Source organism: Ascaphus truei, chromosome 9 (assembly GCF_040206685.1).
Source record: "Ascaphus truei isolate aAscTru1 chromosome 9, aAscTru1.hap1, whole genome shotgun sequence".
NCBI classification, from domain to species: domain Eukaryota; kingdom Metazoa; phylum Chordata; class Amphibia; order Anura; family Ascaphidae; genus Ascaphus; species Ascaphus truei.
The window spans coordinates 64193333-64214366 of record NC_134491.1 but is presented as its reverse complement, the minus strand read 5'-3'; the positions used below and the strand labels follow the sequence as shown (position 1 = coordinate 64214366).

The following is a 21034-nucleotide window of genomic DNA, read 5'->3' as shown; positions in this document are numbered from 1 at the left end:
GTAGTACAGCATTGCCATGCAATACTGCTAAGGTAACCAAGAGGGTAATGCCTCCTGCCACCCCTGGGAGGCCAAACCATTTTAACTGGGCTTTTTCTGCTGCTTTTTTTAAATGACAAACAGATGGGAATTAGAGACATTGTTTTTTCATTCTTTTATAGAAAAGTTGATTTCATGTTGTGTAAAGTCATTTTCAACACATCTATCTTATCGTACATTATCTACATTCATCTAAGGCGTCAGGCTGGTTACTGCAGGAATCAAATTGGCTTCATATAGACTGTGGCGTGAGTGTGACAGGTTGGGCAAATCCTCCTCTCAGACGAGTCTCTATCAAAGGCCAAGCTGGCGTACGTAATGCTTTCTTCTGCGGAGACCTGTAAGAAAGTGAGAAGGGGAGCCTGAACTGAACATATTTCTGTCTGTACCGGATTTACAATAGACATATAACATAAGTGGCAGGTGTTCCTTTAAGAGATTGAGGTTTAGAACAGGTAAACTATTCTAAACGAGAGCGAAAAGTGGGGGGGGGGGGAGGGTAGGGGAGAGAGGATGGAGGAGAGAGAAGGAGGGAGACTGAGAAGGAGGGGGGAATGAGAGAAAAGGGGAAGGGGAAGTTTGTATAGCCATTAACATTATTATATTAGCTTGGTTGTTTTGTTTACAAAGTAATTACAAATAGACATAGGTAGCATATAGGCTTAGTTTCAGTGTTCCCAACAAGAACAGCTTCATATTTATTTTTCACAAGATAGAAATAAGTAAGACAGTACTTTACGGGTGATTAAATATTTTTAAGGAAGTTGATTGCACTTATGTGTCATTAAATAAAAAACTGAGCCAGTAGGTTGAACTATCCCTTTGATAGTGACGCTGGTGGGGAACATTGCTTAAATTATTTATTCCTGAACACTGCCTCTGCATTTCACCCAGGACTTTACATTCGGTTACGGGGTTTACAGATATGGCGGAAGGAGTTGGCACTGTAATTATTGCCTGTTGGACAGTTTGCTTGTCTCTAGTTAGAAATCATTCAGGATCCCTAAAACTGAACTTAATGCACACTCTTCTGTCATACAAACTATGTTTCTATATGTAAAGGCGAGTATGCCCTTCCTGCAGAGGAACGGGGTGGAAAAGAAATATTTTTACCATGGGATGATCATCTAGAGATGACGCTCTTTCACTGGGACCTGTCTTGACCTTTGGATGACCTTTGGCTTAAAAATGAGGAATATTTTAATGTATAGAATAACTTACAACAAGCATATATGTAGAAAGCATGAGGGGGTTAGCCTTTAAGGCTTGTGTGTGTGTGTATATATGTGTATGTATATATATATATATATATATATATATATATATATATATACGAATATGTGCGTATATGAGCACTTGTACATGCGCAGGTGGCTACTGTGTTATCCGCTTACACAGGAGCGGATGTGCAGACTGTCAGCAGCAGAGCCCGATGCGAGTATATATATAGTACATTACCATCCAGCAGGGCAGCAGAACAGCAAAGAGAGGCAGCACTCAGAGGTAAGTGTACAAAGAATTGTATTGTAACAGTCACAAAATTCCAACGTATATAAAACCCCAACAATACATTTTTAGAACCGGAAAAATGTAAACGCCAACAATATTTAAGTTCTGCAAATCACTATTACCAACCGCAAGGATCTGTAGTTTCAAAAAGGTTCATCGCTGCTCTACAGAAAGGACTGAATTCCTATTAACTATTTCTTTTTATAGGACTTGACTTTGGTAAATATGTGTGTGTTTTTATACACAATTTTTCATCCATGAGCCTTTGATAAATAAAATCCATGTTTCTATGCAGAAAAAAACAAAAAGAATCCCATGTGGAATGTGTTTTTAACTTTTTAAAACTTTTTGCATGAATTAATAGAAATAAGATGTTACCAAGTGGCGATGTTCTATTTTAGAGGTGAGAAAACCCAGATCTTGACACCATCAGACCTGTATTTCAGATATTTATTGTTTAGTTTCCTGTGAGGGCTAGTAATGAATAGGTGTGTAATATGCTACAATGTTATATTTTTTATTTAGTTTAACTGCCAGCATAAGGTGAAAAAAAGTTCTCCCAGCACCCCAATAAATTCACTTCTGTAGATATTTGATTACGTAGAGTAGGCCGCCCAAACTCAGAATAAGTTGGGGGCCAATTCTTAAATCCGACAGCAAGATTCGGGCGGCATCATAAGAGGGGCAGAAGGAAAAAAGAACGTAGGCTACAGCCTGACTCACATAGTCACTAAAACCCGCTCTCTCCCCCATTCTCTCACTCCCATCCCCTCTCACTCTCTCCCCTCATCCCCATCTCTCCCCCCACCTCTTTCTGTCTCACTGCTCTCTCCCCCCTCACCTCCCCCCGCTCACCCCTTTCTCTCCCACTCACCTCGTTCCTCCACCTCCTTCTCCCCCATCCCCTAGCACTCTCACCTCATCCCCCCTCTCTTCGGCTCTCTCCCGCCATCTCTCTCTCCCATCCCCTTGCATTCTTCTCATCTACCCTCTCTCCTCCCACCCCTCTTTCCCCCCTCCTCCCCTCACCATTCTCCCCACTCATCTCTCTATCTCTCCCCCACCTGTCACCCCCTCACAACTTTCTCTCCCTCTCCCCTCACCCTCTCTACATCCTCTCCCCCCCCCCACATCTCTCTCTTTCCTCCACCTCCCTCCCTCCTCACCCTCATTCTCTCTCCCCACTTACTCTCTCTCACTACTCCTCTATCCCCCACTCCCTCCCAACCATCCAAACAACTAATAAAACAAATTGCAAGAATGCACCTCTTTTGTTGAGACGAAAAGCGTCAAATTTGTCCGACAACTTTTAATTTACATAACAGGCAAATGCAAGGAGACACAAACAATTCCTAATGCATTCGTGTGTACGAACATGAGGCATACTCTATCCAAGGACTAATGTGTGCTGATTGGAAGACCATAAAGACCAATATACAGAGGTATCAAGACTTACTGTCTCGGGGCCTTGGCTAAAAAAAGCTTAAAGCCACAGGTCACGCGGTGGGGGAGGGGGGTCCATGCTTCTTGATAGAACACCCCCCCCCTCCGACCCCCACCAATAATCCTCCAGCACCAGGGTAGACGCGTTCCCACGTCTTGCCCTGGTGCAGAAAACAGTACGTCTTGCTATATCTGAGTGTCACTGAAGCAGGGCTGGCCAAGCCAGTCCTCAAGGGCTACCAACAGGTCAGATTTTAGGGATATCTGCTGCAGCACAGGTGGGTCAATCAGTGGCTCAGTCAGAATGATTGAGCCACTGATTGAGTTGCCTGTGTCAGGCTGGGATATCCCTAATACCTGACCTGCTGGTGGCCCCTGAGGACTGGAGTTGGCGACTCCTGCACTAATGAGTTCAGGAGAGAATTTAAAAAAATGTTATGCAGTGCACTCTTTCAATTTGTTTTAAAAAATAAACAATCTTTATACAGCCTCCTTTATGCAGCCTCCTTTATGCAGCCTCCTTTATGCAGCCTCCTTTATGCAGCCTCCTTTATGCAGCCTCCTTTATGCAGCCTCCTTTATGCAGCCTCCTTTATGCAGCCTCCTTTATGCAGCCTCCTTTATGCAGCCTCCTTTTTACTGCCTCCTTTAGACAGCCTCCTCTGTTTTCTATTGTTTTCATGGTGCAGTAGACTAAACGGAAGGGTCGTCCAATGAACAGTAACTGATGTGATTTCATTATGTTATTAATGAAAGTTTGTCAATGCAATTTTCTGCTTTTTTAGTTCACAACCCCTTATCTTATGATGACATTGTCATTCTACATTTACAATTTAGTAGTAATTAGGTATATTATTTCCAGATTCTTAGCAGAGTTATGGGACTTCCACCCCCCTGAGTGTTAGAGACCTGCTACCCTCGGTGATGCTCAAGGAACATGAACACCAAAAAACAGCAGTTTCTCCTCTATTGGATCATATATAAATCCCTTGTGGACAAATGGTCGAGACGCTCTAGCTCCTAGTCTGTTAGTGTCTCTGGGAAGCATAATGTGCAGGACGCCGTACCTTTCGCTTTTAGTTTTGTAACACAGAGAATTAAGATAAAAATGAGAAGAGTCAGAAGCCCTCCAGAGAAAAATGCCAGAATGACTTGGAGTTCATATCTGCTAAAAGAAAGTAAAGTACAGTTTACATGGTAAATTACAAGTGGGTTATATATGAAATGCATGTATGTGTGTATGTATGTATGTGTATATGCGTGCGTGTGTGTGTAATATATATATATATATAAAGTATTTTTGCACGTGGTGCAAGTTCTACCAACTGCACCCCCCCTCTCTCTCCCTCATCCCCTCTTTCTCTCTCCCTCCCTCTGTCTCGCAAAAGTCCCCCCGTCCCGACCTATGGACCAGGCAGGATGTCGGCAGACACCAGAAGTTGGAACTGAGTTCTAGATCAAACTGCCAGAACAGGCCCCTGCCATCCTCCACCGGACCACTGCACTCCTCGACTGCTCACCAAAACTGTACCACTTGTAAACTCCGGCACAACCTGCACAGTCTATGAAGCTGTGTCCGGGCCTGCTGTCCCGTTTGCCCCCTCCCCCCTAGTTGTGTGTGTGTGTGTGTATATATATACAGTATATATATATTTGATTTATTGCAGGTTGTGATATGTTTTGAATGACCAACATGAGTCTTCTTAGATGAACTTTAAACCACATTATGTTTGGTTGCAAATCCTTCCTTGACCTCTCTGCTCCCTTTTCATATGTTGAAGCATGGTGGTTAAACCCATCTTGTAGGCTACTGTACATCTACAGTCCAGCTGGCTGAATTCCTTGTGCATTTCAAACCATATTAAAAGAATGGGAATGTATAAAACATGTTCTACTCTGTAGCTGCACATCTGTCTTGGACTAAGAAATATTAGTAAATTGCCTTCATGAGTTGCAGGTTATTGCAGTAAGATATGGGGGTTTAAATCAGAACAAGTTAATATTGGGTTACTGGCTTAGCATTAAATAAAGCAGTGAGTGTTTGCTTTAATTGTTCAGTGGTTCCCATTGTCTTGCGTTCATACGTACCTGCAGCTGTCCAAAGGGGCACTTATGTCTGTTGTGGATGGCACACTTATGGTTGTTGTTGGCATCGTAGTTGCTACATAATGACAATGCACGTCAGAACAAAACCTTTACCCCAAAAGGTGCAATCCCATGCAGTCAGCCGGAAAACATATTTTTAACAGTTTAATTGTCTCCCCTAAAAAAACTTCACAAATCTAATTGCAACAGTTACATTTATTAAAATGAGTTCTGTTTTGTAAATGAACACGGCTATTTCTATTTAATTTATGATTTAAATTACTTCCAACAAGTTTCAAATTAAAATACACACACACACACACACACACACACACACACACACACTCACATCAATAACATTCAGGGACCATTTAACACCTCACGTCATAAATCGCATACTGCACAAGGGGGAGGGATAGGTTTCAGTCACAGATAACATTCCAGGATGTACTGTTTTTAAGTTAAACCTTTCTTGCTTTATACATTGTAACACCGCCGGAAGAAGAGATTAGTGTATCTCGAAAGCTTGCACAAATAATAATAATAGCATGTTCGTGTATAGCGCTACTAGTTTTATGTAGCGCATTACAGAGACATTTTGCAGGCACAGGTCCCTGCTTTGTGGAGCTTACAATCTCCGTGCCCCCCACCCCCGCTTACCTCAGATCCGGTGGCATGACGTCATGTTGCCATAGCAATGTGACGTCACATGACCTCGCGGCGTCATTTGACGCCGTGTTGCCATGGCAACGCATCTAAGAAGCCACTGGAGCCAAGGTAAGTCAGGTTTACAGAGGCCCTGCAGCTCCCCTGGCACTTAATTTAAGTGTCTTCGGGAAGCGCGCGGGGCCTCTGTAAATCCTGTGCCCCCCGCAGTCAGTCTTGTGTCAGAATTTACCTCAGACTAACACCTACTACCGAGGCCGGGCCTGAATCCTCCTCCTCCATACCTTACCCCCACACGTGGCCGTCGGTGAGACAAAGGGTGGCAGACTCCAGTAATGTTTTCACTTATTTAAAAGAAGTAGACCTGAATCCCGGACTCTCCGTTTTCTGAGATATTAAGTCTTGTCCGGGAGAATTAATATGGCCACTTGGGTCAGCCTCACTGTGGCGGACAATAGAAAGTTGTGACATGAACGTGAGATGTCATTGCAGCCAACTTTGTTTTTCCTTTCAAGTACTTGCATACATAAAAAAAAACCTCTCTACCATTGAGGAGTCCCTAGGGCTCAAGAATAAGCTCTGGTTCCAATAAACTAAGGAAACAAGGGTTTGTATAATCTTTACCAATTCAGTTTTTACGATATGTCTGTAAACTGTTGTATATGCAGGACGATTGCTCATCCAGAGCTTTCCCCCTTTTGTGCTAATGATAGCTTAATTGGTTTAAAGACATAATAGGAAAGAACAATAATTACCAACTAACAATGGGATTAAAGTGACCCCGAAGAAAATAGAAAATGACTTATTTAAAGCGGCAACTCCCACCCAGAAGCCTGTATGAGTTGAACTCATATACAGGAATGATAGTATCTTTTGACACAATGGACCTGATTTAAACAATGGACCTGATTTAAATCCCGGTTTCAGCACCTTGTGACCTTGGGGAAGTCACTTTATCTCCGTGCCCCAGGCACCAAAGAAATAGATTGTAAGCTCTACAGGGCAGGGACTTGTACCTACAACAATTCTATGTACAGTGCCGTGTACACTGTCATTGCTGTACAAGAAAAAACCATTATTATTATTATCTTGCACCCTGAGCATAGCCTGCTGTTCATTTCTTTTTAAAATCAGAATGTTCGTAATCTCTAGCACAGTGGCGCAGTCCTCAGTTGAGCCATCTGTGCTGAAGCAGGGATATCTTTAAAACCTGACCTGTTGGTGGCACTTGAGGACTGGTGTTGGCCACCTCTCACCTAGCGGCTGATGTTACCATGGTAAACTTTAGGCCGAGTTCATAGACGGACAGGCCGCGCTGAGCCATGCGGACGCTACGCGCTGAGCCCCTGCATCCTCAATGAGGATGCCTTGAGAGGGGGCTCACGCGAGCGTCCGCAGGCGTGCTGAGGCGCTGGATTTTTCAGCCAACAGCCAAGCTGTTTTTCAGCGCGCTGACGGCTGAAAACAGCCAATCAGCGCGGAGCTGCGTCAATGTTACGGCGCCGTGACGTCGACGTCAGTGCGTCGTGGGCGATTGGCCCAGCAATGTCACTGCCCCACCTCCCTCAGTCTCCCCCCGCCTCCGATCGCGCCCGCTGGCTCACCTGCATGGGCATGAAATCGCGCAGATTTCATCAGGCGCGCCTCAGCGTCAGCGCGGCTCGGCTCAACCCTCTATGGCCCCAGCCTTAGGCTGCACTGGGGAGAGATTCATATTTAACTCCTGGACACTAAATATTTCAAACGCTTATATAGCTTTAAAACAACGTTGGAAAGGACAAGAAGAGATCTCTTCAAGTGAAAAAATGGAATGCAAAACAGGTTGCAAATTAAATTGCAAAATAGGCTGTTTTGTTTTAATTTAGGTAAGGGTTTTCCTGTGGTTGGAGGTCTTCCGCATAACGTGTCTATTGCTCCATACTTACGTAAAGGTTTCGAGCTAGGACGTCCCATGGTTTCTATTACAGAGTCTAAAAAAAACAAAGACAAATACAGTATAAAGAACCTTTTACAGACTTTAATAAACACCATCGCTGTTTGAGCACAAGCATCACAGTGACGTTTACCTGCAAAACATTGCTCGGCAAATGTTATATTAAGGGTTACCAACACTCAATAGTGATATAAAAATCAAGCGCAAATAACACCACTTTAAACAAAAATAGCAATAAACAGTATACTGTCCTTAGAAAGTGCAGCTCCCGACACAGGACTCAGACCAAATCCAACCAGCAATCGACGAAGAAAACCGGTGCGCAAATTTCATTAGGACATAGAAGAAAGAAATGAAGACACCAAATAGTGCAATATTGTCAATTACAACAATGTGGTCAATGTTGAAAGCTCTATAAAGTTTGCACTCACATATACAATGGTGATATTAGGGCGTTGTGGTTGTTAGAAGTTACCAACTTTATTTATCCAGATACACAGCAACAGCATCTGCTCCGCGGCCGTCACAGCATACACTGGGCTGATTGGTGATGTCTTCCACTCTGAATGTCGCCAACAAAGTTCCACTCTGTAATCCACGACTCACCCAACGAGCTTTTCTACTTAATAGTCTTCCTCAGGGGCTAATCTAACATCATGCAGTGTTGCCCTTCCTTAAATAACGCGCCGCATTCAATCTTAATTGCGACTCGTTACGTGTGACGTCATCACGTCCGACGTCACGCGTCATGTCGTATATTTGCATATCCTAGCACCCAAGACATTCAGTGTAATGGCAATTAAGGCTTTAACACAGCCATCCAATGGGCTAGATTAGGATGTATTTTTCTGCCAATATTGTTCTTTCAGTGTTTATGTAATTAATCACCTTGGGAGGATATATCCTTTGATAGACATGCACACAGACAGAAGCAAGTGGGATATAAGAATTTATTTTATTTTAGGCTGAAATGGCAATGTGTTATTATCATTTTTGATAAATTGTTAACAAGATATATAAGATTGTTATTGTCCCTGTATCTAACTGTACTAAGTCCGTGACCCATAGGGAGAAATACATTGACTTTGGCATGCTTTGTTGTCAGGTGTATGTAGATGGATGCAGATTGCCCATTGGATGGCTGTGTTAAAGCCTTAAATGCCATTACACTGAATGTCTTGAGCACTAGGATATGCAAATATCTGGCATTCAGAATGGAAGACGTCACCAATCAGTCCAGTGTATGCTGTGACGGCCATGGAGCATTTTGTGTTTTTAATATTAAAAGCAATATTATACTATTTTGCTTTTTCTCCTTTGTATGTGGATTTCCCTTCCTTTCTTGTTGAACAATATCGGTGTTGATCTGGAGCATGTATCTGGATAAATAAAGTTGGTAACTTCTAACAACTACAATGCCCTACTATCACGTTGTACACGTGAGTGCAAACTATATAGAGCTTTCAACATTGACCACATTGTTGTGATTGACAATATTGCACTATTTGGTGTCTTCATTTCTTTCTTCTATGTCCTGATGAGATTTGCGCACCGTTTTTCTTCGGCGATTACCAACACTCAAACAAGGGAATTTCGAGATGCTCATGAAAATTGAGGCTATCCATTGTGAAACTGGACATCGGATTACATCCACTTTTGCGGTTGTAGTTAATCAGATGAGGCGATATTTGATGATAGGTTTTCTGACTCATAGTACTGAAGAAGCTTATCGCTGCCTTGGGTGCAGAATATATATATTATATATATATATATGGATGTGGGAACACATAGTACTGAAGCTTGTCACGACCTATGGTGCAGAATATATATATATATACACACACAAACACAGTATGGATCTAGGAACACATAGTAGTACTGAAGCGATCTCAGATGCGCTATTAGACAGGGTTGGGGTTCCTTACAATGCATCTGATCCCAGACGCCCTATTAGAGAGCGTTGGGGTTACTTACAATGCATCCAATCTCAGACGTGCTATTAGAGAGGGTTGGGGTTCCTTAAAATGCATCTGATCTCAGACACGCTATTAGAGAGAGTTGGGGTTCCTTACAAAGTCCTATTACAGAGGGTTGGGGTTCTGCAGAATTTCACAATATAATTATAGGGTTCTGTAACAGGGTGGATCCCCTGTTAGGTAGTGAGACAGGGAAACCTGCTTGCATAACCTAATACAGCACTAAACAGGTTAATTCTAAAGCAGGATGCCTTAATTGATCACCTCACCGGCCTCATTAGGCCTTTAAAGCCCGCTTGACTGAAGTCTCAGGCTATTGGTGATCCATGGAGGTACTCAGCCTGGACTACTCTACAGAGCACCCAGCACCCTCTCTCCCCCTATCCCAGCCAGGGGCCCGAAGGTAAAGACTTGCATATTACCAAGTTTGTTATATTTGTGTTGGTAAGGTCAATGTGTCAATAAAGGATACATGTCCAATATCAAGATAAAGTCCAATGAAAATGCTAAATGACTGTCACAAGTAGAAAGAAAACACTCAAACTGTAAGATGATATAAATGTCCTGGTATGGATATTGGATGTGACGGTGGCTCTCCAGCTGGCAGTCAGGTGGACATCAGACAATGTAAATAAGGATGACATAAAATAAAAATACATAGTGTAATACCATGTAAGGTGGTAGGGTGATGGAATGGAAGGGTGGAAAGTGGGTGTGTATGTGGGGTGGTGGGGGAGGAATGGACAAATAAGGGAAATAGGAGATAAACAAACAGATAAAGTATATCACCATTTAATAAAATTAAAAAATAATAAAATATCAGTTAATAATAAATTGCAGGTCATCTGAGGCGAAATTGGAATCCTACTCACTAGAGAGTAGAAAAATATATGCAGTAGGTGCTGGTAATGCTGAGGACAGGGGAATCCCTGAAGTCCATGTGAACCCGCCGGGCCAGATGGGTGGCACGTGCTGCTGTATCGCCTGATGGTGCAAGTCCCTATCCGATCCTGCGTCTCAGTGTGGTTGTAGAGTTTCAAGTGCGCTCTTTCTACTTGCGATAGTCATTTAGCATTTTCATTGGGCCTTATCTTGATATTGGACATATATCCTTTATACTAGATTGATAGCATATTGACACGTTCATTTTGTTAGGGGGCCTGGCAAGTCACTTGTTTCTCTTCATGCTTCGCCAATCGGATCAATCAGAGGACCTACTCAGAGGACCTACTTAGGCTGCCGCTATTAATTACTATTTTCACCACACGTCGTTTAAATATTAATTTCACCTGATTCAGGCCATATACCCAATTATCCCGGTCATTTGTATTAATTAGCATATACTTACCACCTTCTGGGGCAGGAATCCGTTCAGAGAGGTAAATCCAATAGGCTTTTCCTACGTCTTGGAGTAGAGGTGAATACTGCAGAGTTTCTGGCACTTACAGCCAGCGTGGCTTTCTGGAACTCGCACAAAAGCGGGTTTTTTCTTCTTACCACTTCTTCTTTCAAATCCCCGCCTGTTCTAGTTCTACAATTTCCCACCTAGTTGCAATATTAACTCCTCGATCTCCAGCCGGGCTTTCGTACAAAAGGTTGTTTTTGGAACTGCTGTTGGTGTGAAGTCATTAATTAAGGTCCACGCCGCTCCAGCACTTCTCTAGTTAAACATGCAGTTTGTACACTTTTGTTATTGTCATCTTTTCGTTAAAAAAAAAAAAAAAAAGTCAGCTCTGTTCAGTGCTTTGTAAATTGTACGTTTCTTTAAATTCAGTTACCTGCTTGTAATGTTTAGTGATAAAACTAAACACGACTGCTTGTGACATGTTGGAGCCCGCTGGGGAATCTAGGGGTACACACTTTGTTACATTTTCTGGAGAAGAGTGGGTGAGAGGGTTATTTATTAAACAAAATGATATGGATGGGCACGTTCAAGAGCCTAAAATCAGACTCCCGCTAACAATTGATGATTCCGCGAACTGGGTCCCGGGAACACTTGCTTTCTGGGATGTTACAGACCACGTGACCGTAATGACATCACTGATCCAAAGTAAAACATCATTTTCCATTTGTGCTGTAAGCAATGTGAATTCCAAGGTTAGGCAAGGTCAAAGACTACAGGAGGGCCCCGGGCATGTGGCGGGTTCCATTCTAAGGGCCCGCCGCTAAGTGAAACTCACCGGAAAGCGGAACCGCAGATTTTCGGTGTATGTGCATGAGCAGCCCGGCAATTCGCCCTTCTACGCATGCGCAACCTCGGAATACCCCTCATTCTGCGCATGCGCGACCTCGGACCGGCCCGTTCTGCGCATGCGTGACCTCGGACTGGCCCGTTCTGCGCATGCGCAGACATGGCGGCCCCCTTCTCGGTATCGAAAAGCGGGGCGCCGAGAAGCTGGGCATTGCTGTACTTTGTGCAAAAACTTAGTTTGATTCCTTCCTTCCAGAGGGTCTGCAATGCTTTGCTTTCCAGTGTGATGCAGGCCCTTCTTAAAGATTTAATATCAAGCATTACAGTACAGTAGGTGTTGTTCAAAGAAGGTAAAAACAATTGTCAGTCTCTTGCTTTCCTCCGTTGGATTCCGTCACTAGGGCCTGGCGTCCATTTTTTTATTTTCCCTACTTTTTGATTTTTTTTCCAGTCGTAGTGTATTGCAGTGCAACGCGTTTCACTTCCTCCCATTGCTGAAGCATTTCAAATATTTATTTCTCGCTATGTAGAGGTGACAGCAATGAAACGGTTGGGTTTTTCTATTGAAAATTATTATTTTCATAGCACATTTTTATTTGCATCTAAAATTATATTATTCACTTTTCTTTCCCGGCATTTTATGAATTGCCATGTTTAAAGCTTTGTTTTATAACTGGTCATTGGTATATTAGACATAGGAAAACATGGATGCGTGTGTAGCCGAGCCTCCTCTTACCTTCATTGCGGTCGGGGGAGGCTGCAGGGTAGATCGGAGCCGCCTGAGCTCCGCGACGGACCCGGAGTGCAGGGGGCCGCCATTTTGAGATCGCACATGGGCAGTGTAATGCGGTGCGCATGCGCAGAAGCCATTGAGTGCAGCGGCCATCTTAGGTGGCTCCGCAAGAGCCACGCGGGACTACAAGTCCCAGGATCCTCTAGGGGTAGGATGCCACATGGGGCTAGCCCATCCAATGGGGCTCGAGCTAGAGCAGGAAGCAGGGATAGAGGTTTGGCGAGAAAAGAGACGTGCGCCAGTCGGAAGGAGGAGGGCAACAGAGAAGGTAGTGTCCAGAGAGCAGTGCTTCCCTGGACTAGGCCTAGACTTGCCCCGCAAGCCCCAGCTAGGCCCTGAGTCACCCCAGTTGAGTGTTGTAGTGAAGGCCCCAGATAGGACCGCTTCCCATTAGAGTGTACAGATAGTATTGCACCGGTGACCGGCGACCACACTGGGACCAGGCCGCAGGCCACAGCAGAGAAATTATGTGAGACCCTCCAGCTGGAGCTCGCACCTCGTGAGGCGGATCAGGACACTTAAGGAGTGAGGGATTGTTGTTGGAGGCCCCGCAGCGTGGGACCTGACTGATATGGATCTGCCAGTGGTACCTGAGTACAGGAGTGCCCAGGGAGGTATATAAAAGTGCACCAACGGTCCACAGGGGTAGCACTACCTCATACATTGAGTGGGACAGACATTGGGAAGAACACCAGGGTTATTGGTGCCACTGCACCCTCAGTACGTTGGGGTATTGGGCTATACTGTGGGTATTGTACTGGGAAACTGTTATTGTATATGTGTGTGTCAGTAAAACATGTGTTATATACCTATGAGTTTATTACTTATTACTGTATTAGTTCCCGTGGGGGGTTATCCCGCCAACACTGGGATCCCTCATAGGTGGAGGCACTGCACTATAGGAGAAAGAGCTCACACCAGGCTTCCAGTGGCGGAGGCTTAGGCCTCCTGTGAGCAACAGGTATAGCAGCACGCATAGTCACTCGCGTAGGCATAGGGAAAGGGGGCTACACGTGGCAGAGACGTCACGCCAGATCTCCAAATTGCACTCTTTGTATAAAGAAAATAGGTTGCGACTTTAGTATTAAGTCAGGGATTTAAATATCCTGAGACTACAAACGTGGTAGCCTATAGCCAGAACCCACCAGAGTGTCAGAAATGGACAATCATTGTCGAGAAAATAATAACGTTTTAGGGGCTTATTCTAAAAACCCTGATAGTGCTGAACTGTGCGATCTGCACGGCCCCATTCAAGTCAATGGAGCTTTCCGTGCACATCGCACGGTTCAGCGCTATGAGAATAAGCCCCTTAATCTTATAATGCATAACGGAACGGGGGATATATATACATACATATATAATATATATATATATATATATTATACACACACACAGTGTAAAAATAAAATGTTTAAAAACAGAGCGTCACCCTATGATTGAGACGGCTACATACAGATAGTCATAAAGGGTTAATACCCTGAGATATAGATGGCAGTATACTCTAGTACAGTTTGGGATTAATCAGAGACATACAACCATAATAGTTAAATATCTTTATTTTTGCTGCATCTGTTAAAGACCACAAAGATTATAATATTTAGACCAGTTCTATTCACTGCGAATAGTTTGTCGATATTTATATGTATGTACGCTTGTGTATTAGTTTGTACCGATACACAAATATACATTATAATCTGTTAGTAGCCCCTATGGGGTTAAACCAGCTACACACTGTGCAGTACCATCACACATATATGCTCACAGGCAGTCCGTGGCAGACCTTCACCTCAGTTATTATGCCGTTTCCCCTTTTAAACACAATACTGGTATTGCGGGCAAGCGGTATGATGTTGGCATTGATTTGGACCCGCTTGGCTATACCAGATACCACATGTATGAGTTGATTGGTCCTCCGACCTTTCACACCCACTGTTTAGAGTATATTACGGGGCTGGGCAGCTCAGGTGTAGACTCCTCCTCCCTGAAGAAGTGCGTAGTATACACAGGAAACATACGTCGGACCCTGATGACGCCATCACGCTGACGTCAAGCGCTGAGACGGAGACCCTAGGAGGCTGACTCATACGGTTGTATGGCGTTCAACAAGACCCCTTAGACCCCTAAAACTTCACTATTTCAGGGCTGGGATAAGCTTTATACCATTGAGGCTGTATTTTCCCAGAGTTTTTTTTGCTCTTACTGTTCCAATAAGAGCAGCGATTATGCTGAATATCGCCATCTTGAGAGGTGCTTTCAGACTTAGTCTGCCACCTCCACTAAGATACAGATTTTTGTCTCTTAGAGGATTTGAATATTATTGGGGATGCGCATAGATATGGTTACTTAGCTGCCATTCCTTCTCATCCTATCATGCTGCTGTATAGGGATGAATGTCTTTATGCTTATATTCCATCTTTTCTGAAATCAGTCTATTAGACACGAGTGTCTCTGCAGTATCAGACCTATACTGATCCAGGGAATAATCCGATTGCAAATTCTTGGAGTCGGGAAGGAATTTATTTTTCCCCTTAAGAGATAGGGCTAGAATCGGCAGGGTCCACTACAGACCATAGTTCTATGACTAAATGGGCCAGAGACCTGAGGCTGGAAATCGACAGACAAGACTGAGAAGATATCCGGGATAATGCGGCCAAAACCTCCATCTGTACGGCCACAAAAGAAAACATATAAAATTATGTACCATGGTATCTCACACCAAAGAGGCTAAAACAGATCATCCCAGAATCCTCTGACCAATGCTGGAGGGCATGCGGCCAGGGAGGTGACGGCCCACATATGGAGGTTCTGGCCGGCAATACAAAAATACTGGAAGATGATCCAGAAGATTATAAACGAGACCACAGATTTAGAAATCCCCCTGTGCCCCCTTGTATACCTGCTGGCCAAACCAGTAGAGGAAATAAGCCACCCTATTAAGCGCCTGATGTCGCATATTCTGACAGCAGCCAGGTGTGCGATAGCAGCCACTTGAAAAAACCCATTGCACCCATCCAGGTCAATGGTAACAAATAGAATTAACGAAGTGATGTTGAAGGAGAGGCTCGCTGCCTTCCTTAAACACTCCACCGAAAAATTCCACAAAATATGGGACCCCTGGCTAGAAGCCTAATAGAAGACAATATAGGTCATATAAGTAGGAGTTTGAGTACACAAGAACTGCAATGGGAGGTCAGTTTACCTTCAGGGCTTCCTCCTGGCTAGCTAAGAGGAGGGATGGGTCCCAGTGCAGGTGTACTCTCTACAGCAGTTCAGGGTGTCTCTCTGGATCAGAGATCTCCCTGCAGGGAGAGCTGTAGATTTTTTAAAGTCTCTTATGAGCTAGCTGAGCAGGTCAATTAAGACAGGCCTCTGTCTTTAACTTCGTCAGTGCTTTCTCAGGCTCTGAAAACATATTTCCTCTGCAGCTTAACGTGACAGGGGCTCCATCCTGTTACAGTGAAAAACAACGCTTTTGACAATTTCTATGGGCAAGCTAGAGAGCGAAGATACTCAATATCAGAACTATATAATCTATTTAGAAACAAAGATTACAAAAAGACCTTAAAGCAGCAAAACTACTTTTCAACTTTTTAAAAAAAATTATTATTATTTGTATATGTATTGCATGTGATTATGTATAATTCTACATTCTTACCTAAGCTGGGAATCGTTTGGTGCTTCTGTTCTAAATGTGTAAAAATCCTGATTGTGTGCCTAACATAATGGCTCCTTCAGTCAGTGTAACTCAGCAGCTACAATGCACTCTAATATTACTAAGGCAGAATTATTTATTGTTCCAGTTTATAGCTCAAACAGCTGGGAACATTTGTAACAAATTATCCCAAACAGGAAAGTGTTGCAAAGATCTTGCACTGTTTGGGAGATGGGTTAAAGGAGCAATACAAAAAGTTTATTTTATTATTTTAAATACAAAAAAGGGTGTCTCCAGAGCTAACCCCTGCATCCAAAGATACTTACCTTCAAAGGCGGTGCGGTATCTCTCTGTAGTTTAAATCCCCCAGTCACATGGGCCAATAGGAAGCCGCACCGGATTAAGTCACTGGGAGCTTGGAAAAGTAGCCATATAGTGAATCCTGGAAGGCTACCAGCACCAAATACAGAGGGAAGTACTTCCGGAAGCAGGCGGTCCCTGGAGCTGAAATTAATGGGTTTTAGCTCCGGAGACACCCTGCTTCAATCCTATATTTAATACTAAAAATAAAAAATAAAAAACCTCGCTTCAATTGCCTCTTAAACTCATTCAAATTGGCATTAGGAATTGAATAAAAAAAAAAAAATACAGTCGCTATTATCCAATACTACAAAACTGATATATTTAAAACCAAAACATTTCACACGATTTTCTGCTTTTAAGGGTAGTCTGCAATAAATGGAACAAAGATTTCATAGAAATTGGGAATATAGACATCATATTGAAAGGACTAGAAAGGGTGCGCAAGGGTAGTCTCAGTCTCGGAAACATGGAGAGAAACGCAAATTAAAATGTCACCGGCTGACCAGACGTCCCGATTCTCTGCTGCTGACTGCGCATGCGTGATCGGCAAGCTTCGATCGCGCATAAGCGAACAGCAAGTGCCGATCGTGCATGCAAAACAATACAGAACAAAATACAGGAAAAGCTTTTCCACAAGTGGGACCCTTTCCTTTTATTGAATTGTTACCACAAAGAGATGAAGAGGCCGTGAGGAAGGCGTTTGAACATACAACCTGGTATCTGGAAACAGAGTTAATTTGGGGCCTCAAGTTTTGTGAAGGTCTTTATATGATTTATGTATAAGATATACGATTTTGCAATTGAGTTGGATTTTGGTGATGTGTATATGGTTTATGTATATGACATATGAAAAACAATATGATTCTCCCCCCACCCCCCGCTTTCCCATCAAAAAAGCAATTCAAGTTTGAAAAAAAGCGTATTTCGGACAACATTTTTAAAAAAGCAGATTCGATTTCATTGAGAAGTTAAATACACTGCTAAGACATATCAAAAAAAATCGCATAAGTTTTTTTGGGGAACAGCAGAAAAATGGAAACAGAATTTTGTTAACTTCCCCGTCTCTCTTCCTTAGAACTGAATGCAGAAATAGCGGAGGATCATTTCATTAACTCCTTTGCTGCCAGCAGAGAAAAACAGTGCTGTCCTCTCTGGCAGTGATAGGGTTAATGCAGCGCTGCGCAAACGTTTTCAGCTGCGGCCCCTTTCCTGGGAGCCCCAGCGTTCGCGCTCCCCTCCCCCGAAGGCACGGCTTCAAATGACGTTGCAGGTCACGTCACGTGACCCCACCGCGTCATTTGATGCGCGTTGCCATGGCGACGCGTGACGCCACATGACCCTGCGGCGTCATTTGACACCGCGTTACCATGGCAACTCGTCGCCGAACACGCGCCTGCCAGTAGGTATGCGAGGTTACAGAGGCCTCACGCCTCCCCCGACATTAAATTAAATGCCTGCGGGGTAGAGCGCGAGGCCTCTGTAACAGCCCGCGCCTCCCCAGCAAATTCTCCCGCCCCCCTGGGTTAATGTATCCATAAGTAACCCGAGGCACTGGAAGGTTTTTATGAACGTTACCTGCACACTTGAAATACATGTGTAAACTCTTGTTTGTTAATCCTTGCTATTTGTCTTTTGCTGCCTTGTTTAACCCAATTATGCTGCCTTCTCTTCAATAAAGACAAAGGAGAACAATGATTACCCGATAAGGTTAGAATTACCTTGGACTGTTAAAGCAGCAATCCAGTGTGTGTGTGTGTGTGTGTGTATTTATATATTGTGATGCAATCACTGTCTCTAGATGTTGGAATAGGGCAGCTAGGGGACTTTCCAGCGTACATGGAGTTAATTTCCCCTGGATAAGCTACCCTCAGGTGCAGCTAATCAGCCTGCTCTGAATGAACAATGAAGTGTTTTAAGGCAGACCCAGGGAGCTGAAAAATAAATAAATGTTGCACACTAAAAAAAAAATCAAAAGGGGATACAGCTACCAGTGCTCCTGGTTCAGGATTCTCTGTGTCAATCCAGGGTTAACGAAATGAAGAAAATCAGGGCTCAACAAACTAATTTATTGCCAATAGACTTGACGTTTCGGCCACACAAGCCTTTCTCAAAAGCAGAATTGGCATAATGTGCACAACAGTGAACTCAACCCTCTTATAACCCCAAAACCGGGTGTCATGAATTGTCCAATTAGTCCAATAAAGTCCCTCATCATCCAGCGCCGTCGCTCTGTTCAAAATCTCCTTCCTTATTGACATCATGTGTTGATGTGTCCTCTAATAGGAATCCTCTTCTGTGTTCTCACCAGTGTTCCTGCACCAAAGCTCCTCTTGGTAAAATGGAGTGGTGCCAGAAGGGAACCTCCTCTTCATGTGATCACGTCAGCGTCATGACGTCATCGCGTCCGGATCCCGGTCTCCTTACTCCATATGCAGATTGGCAGAGTAGCCTGTCCTGCGTCCTGATTGGCGACGTTCTGGCGGAGTGACGTCATGATGTCTGTCTCCCAATGCCATATCCTTTTTGTTCTGCTGTCTAGGCAATCAATGACTGTAAACAGAGTAAGAGGAATGGAGTACACAATGTAAATAGAGTCCTGCGGAGTGCTGCCACATATAGCAGATGGATGATGCATTATAGTGATTAACCCTATTACACCCACTGCAAATTATGAAAATTATATATAAAAATATATATATATATATTAAACAATTGTAAGTACCGTACAGTAATGATATTAGAAGGGGATACAGACCGCATCATCATGACACCTGGTTTTGAGGTTATAAGAGGGTTGAGTTCACTGTTGTGCACATTATGCCATTTCTGCTTTTGAGAAAGGCTTTTGTGGCCGAATCGTCAAGTCTATTGTCAATAAATTAGTTTGTTGAGCAAATCCGGGGAGACACAGGGAGCTGCCATGCTGAGTGAGAGAGACTGATTTTCCCCAGAGACCAAGGGGGAGATAGAAGTGCTACCCAGCCATAGAAGAGGCTGGCACAGTTCCTTAGACCCACTGGACAGTGGTCGCTGTGTCTGTTGGGACTGCCTGGATTTGAATCCCAGAAGGAAGAATGAAGGACGCGAGACTGTGCTGAAGCAGGGATGTCCTATCCATAAAGTTGTAACTACAGAGGAGGGATTGTCTGAACTCTTGCTGGGTTCAGAGGGAACTACCTGGAGCCCCAACAGAAACAGATAAGAGAGATACTAAATTGCTGTGTGCAGAGATTGTGTATCTTTAGATATAATAGTACCTGTTTTGGTGTGGTAACCAGCTTAGCTGTCCATCCAGTTAGTAAGGGCTGAAGCTGCATGTATAGTTAGTCTCGTAAGAGGTGTAGGCGTTTCTTTTAGGATTTGTTTTGACTTAAAGGGACAATGGGCCTTTTAGTGTATAATTTAACCCTGTAGAGAGAAATACTAAGTTTCCTGCCTTAATCTGGGACTAAAAGAGACTGCAACGTGGTGTGGGCATCACAAAATATATATATTTTTTTATTGTTTGTTTATCATGGGTTGAAGCAGTGGGTCTCTGGAGCTGAACCCCATTCATTTCAGCTCCAGGGACACACTGCTTCTGGAGATACTTACCTCCATAGAGGGTGCCGGTAGCTGCTCAGCTACCAGGGATTATGTAACAGCCGGGTTTCAAAGTTCCCGCCCCCTGCGGGTCAAGAAAGCTGTGACATCTTAAGGTTCGGCTTCCTATTGGCTCGTGTGACATGCGAGCTTTAAACTTTAAACCCCAGCCAGAGCAGCTTCCAGCACCTACTATGAAGGTACTGTAAGTATCTCTGTAAGCAGGGGGGGCCTGGAGCTAAATGCAGTTCAACTCCAGAGACCCCCTACTTCAATTCTAGGTTAAAAAAATTCAAATACATGTAAAAAAAATAAAAAATAAGCACTTGGATTGCTCTTTTAAGAAATAGAAACGCATAACATTTCCCCAAGAAATAGAGAAGTGAAATGTTTACTTTAATGGTGCTTGACTGTTCTTAAGAAAACCAGTTACATTAATAAAATGTTTGATAACAGGCAGGGGGGGGCAGGGGGGTGGTAGTTTTTAACACTTTCCGCAGGCCACTTTGGCCACATCATTGCTCTGCATTGAAAGCCCATTTGGCACTGAAAGGATTCCCGGGGGCTACAGCTGCACACAGCCAAATGCATAGTATTACTTAGTGTCAGGTTTCAGGGCTTCTGGATGTACAGTCTGGATTTCTGAACATTTTACCAGGCCCAGCTTTTTCTTTAAATATTTGGGTTGATGTTTCTAAAAGTTTCCTTGTTTATTTTTGTTCTATATAATTGGTTGTATTCCCCGAGCCAGGGTCCTGTGACCACTTGCTTTCTGGGTTGTTACAGACCATCTGGCCGGAAC

The 21034-nt window shown here is 43.6% G+C and overlaps 1 protein-coding gene across 4 annotated transcripts; it reads right to left on the bottom strand.

The window, feature by feature from the left end:
• Positions 1-203: 203 nt before the first annotated feature.
• Positions 204-11188, bottom strand: C9H1orf162 (chromosome 9 C1orf162 homolog). 4 transcript variants are annotated; one of them, XM_075613136.1, is made up of 7 exons: positions 11000-11188; positions 7668-7712; positions 7347-7440; positions 5080-5152; positions 4059-4156; positions 1153-1220; positions 204-377 (listed from the first exon to the last, which is right to left on the bottom strand). In XM_075613136.1, exons 3-7 carry the CDS (start codon positions 7375-7377, stop codon positions 261-263), a joined length of 387 nt encoding a protein of 128 aa, XP_075469251.1. In that variant the 5' UTR covers positions 7378-7440; positions 7668-7712; positions 11000-11188; the 3' UTR covers positions 204-260. The 4 variants fall into 4 exon arrangements, 3 of the variants coding, with proteins under 3 accessions (XP_075469251.1, XP_075469253.1, XP_075469252.1); XR_012803736.1 differs by lacking the exon at positions 4059-4156; XM_075613138.1 differs by lacking the exon at positions 7347-7440.
• Between the last annotated feature and the right edge of the window lie 9846 nt (positions 11189-21034).

Excerpts from the sequence above, each read along its gene's own strand:
- C9H1orf162 (XM_075613136.1), bottom strand. The coding sequence starts at position 7,377 with ATGAAATCTGCGCGATTTCATGCCCATGCAG. Across the intron at positions 4,157-5,079 it reads GCCCCTTTGGACAGCTGCAG|ATATGAACTCCAAGTCATTC; the intron begins GTACGTATGAAC and ends TTCTTTTAGCAG. Across the intron at positions 1,221-4,058 it reads TACAAAACTAAAAGCGAAAG|CCAAAGGTCATCCAAAGGTC; the intron begins GTACGGCGTCCT and ends CTCATTTTTAAG.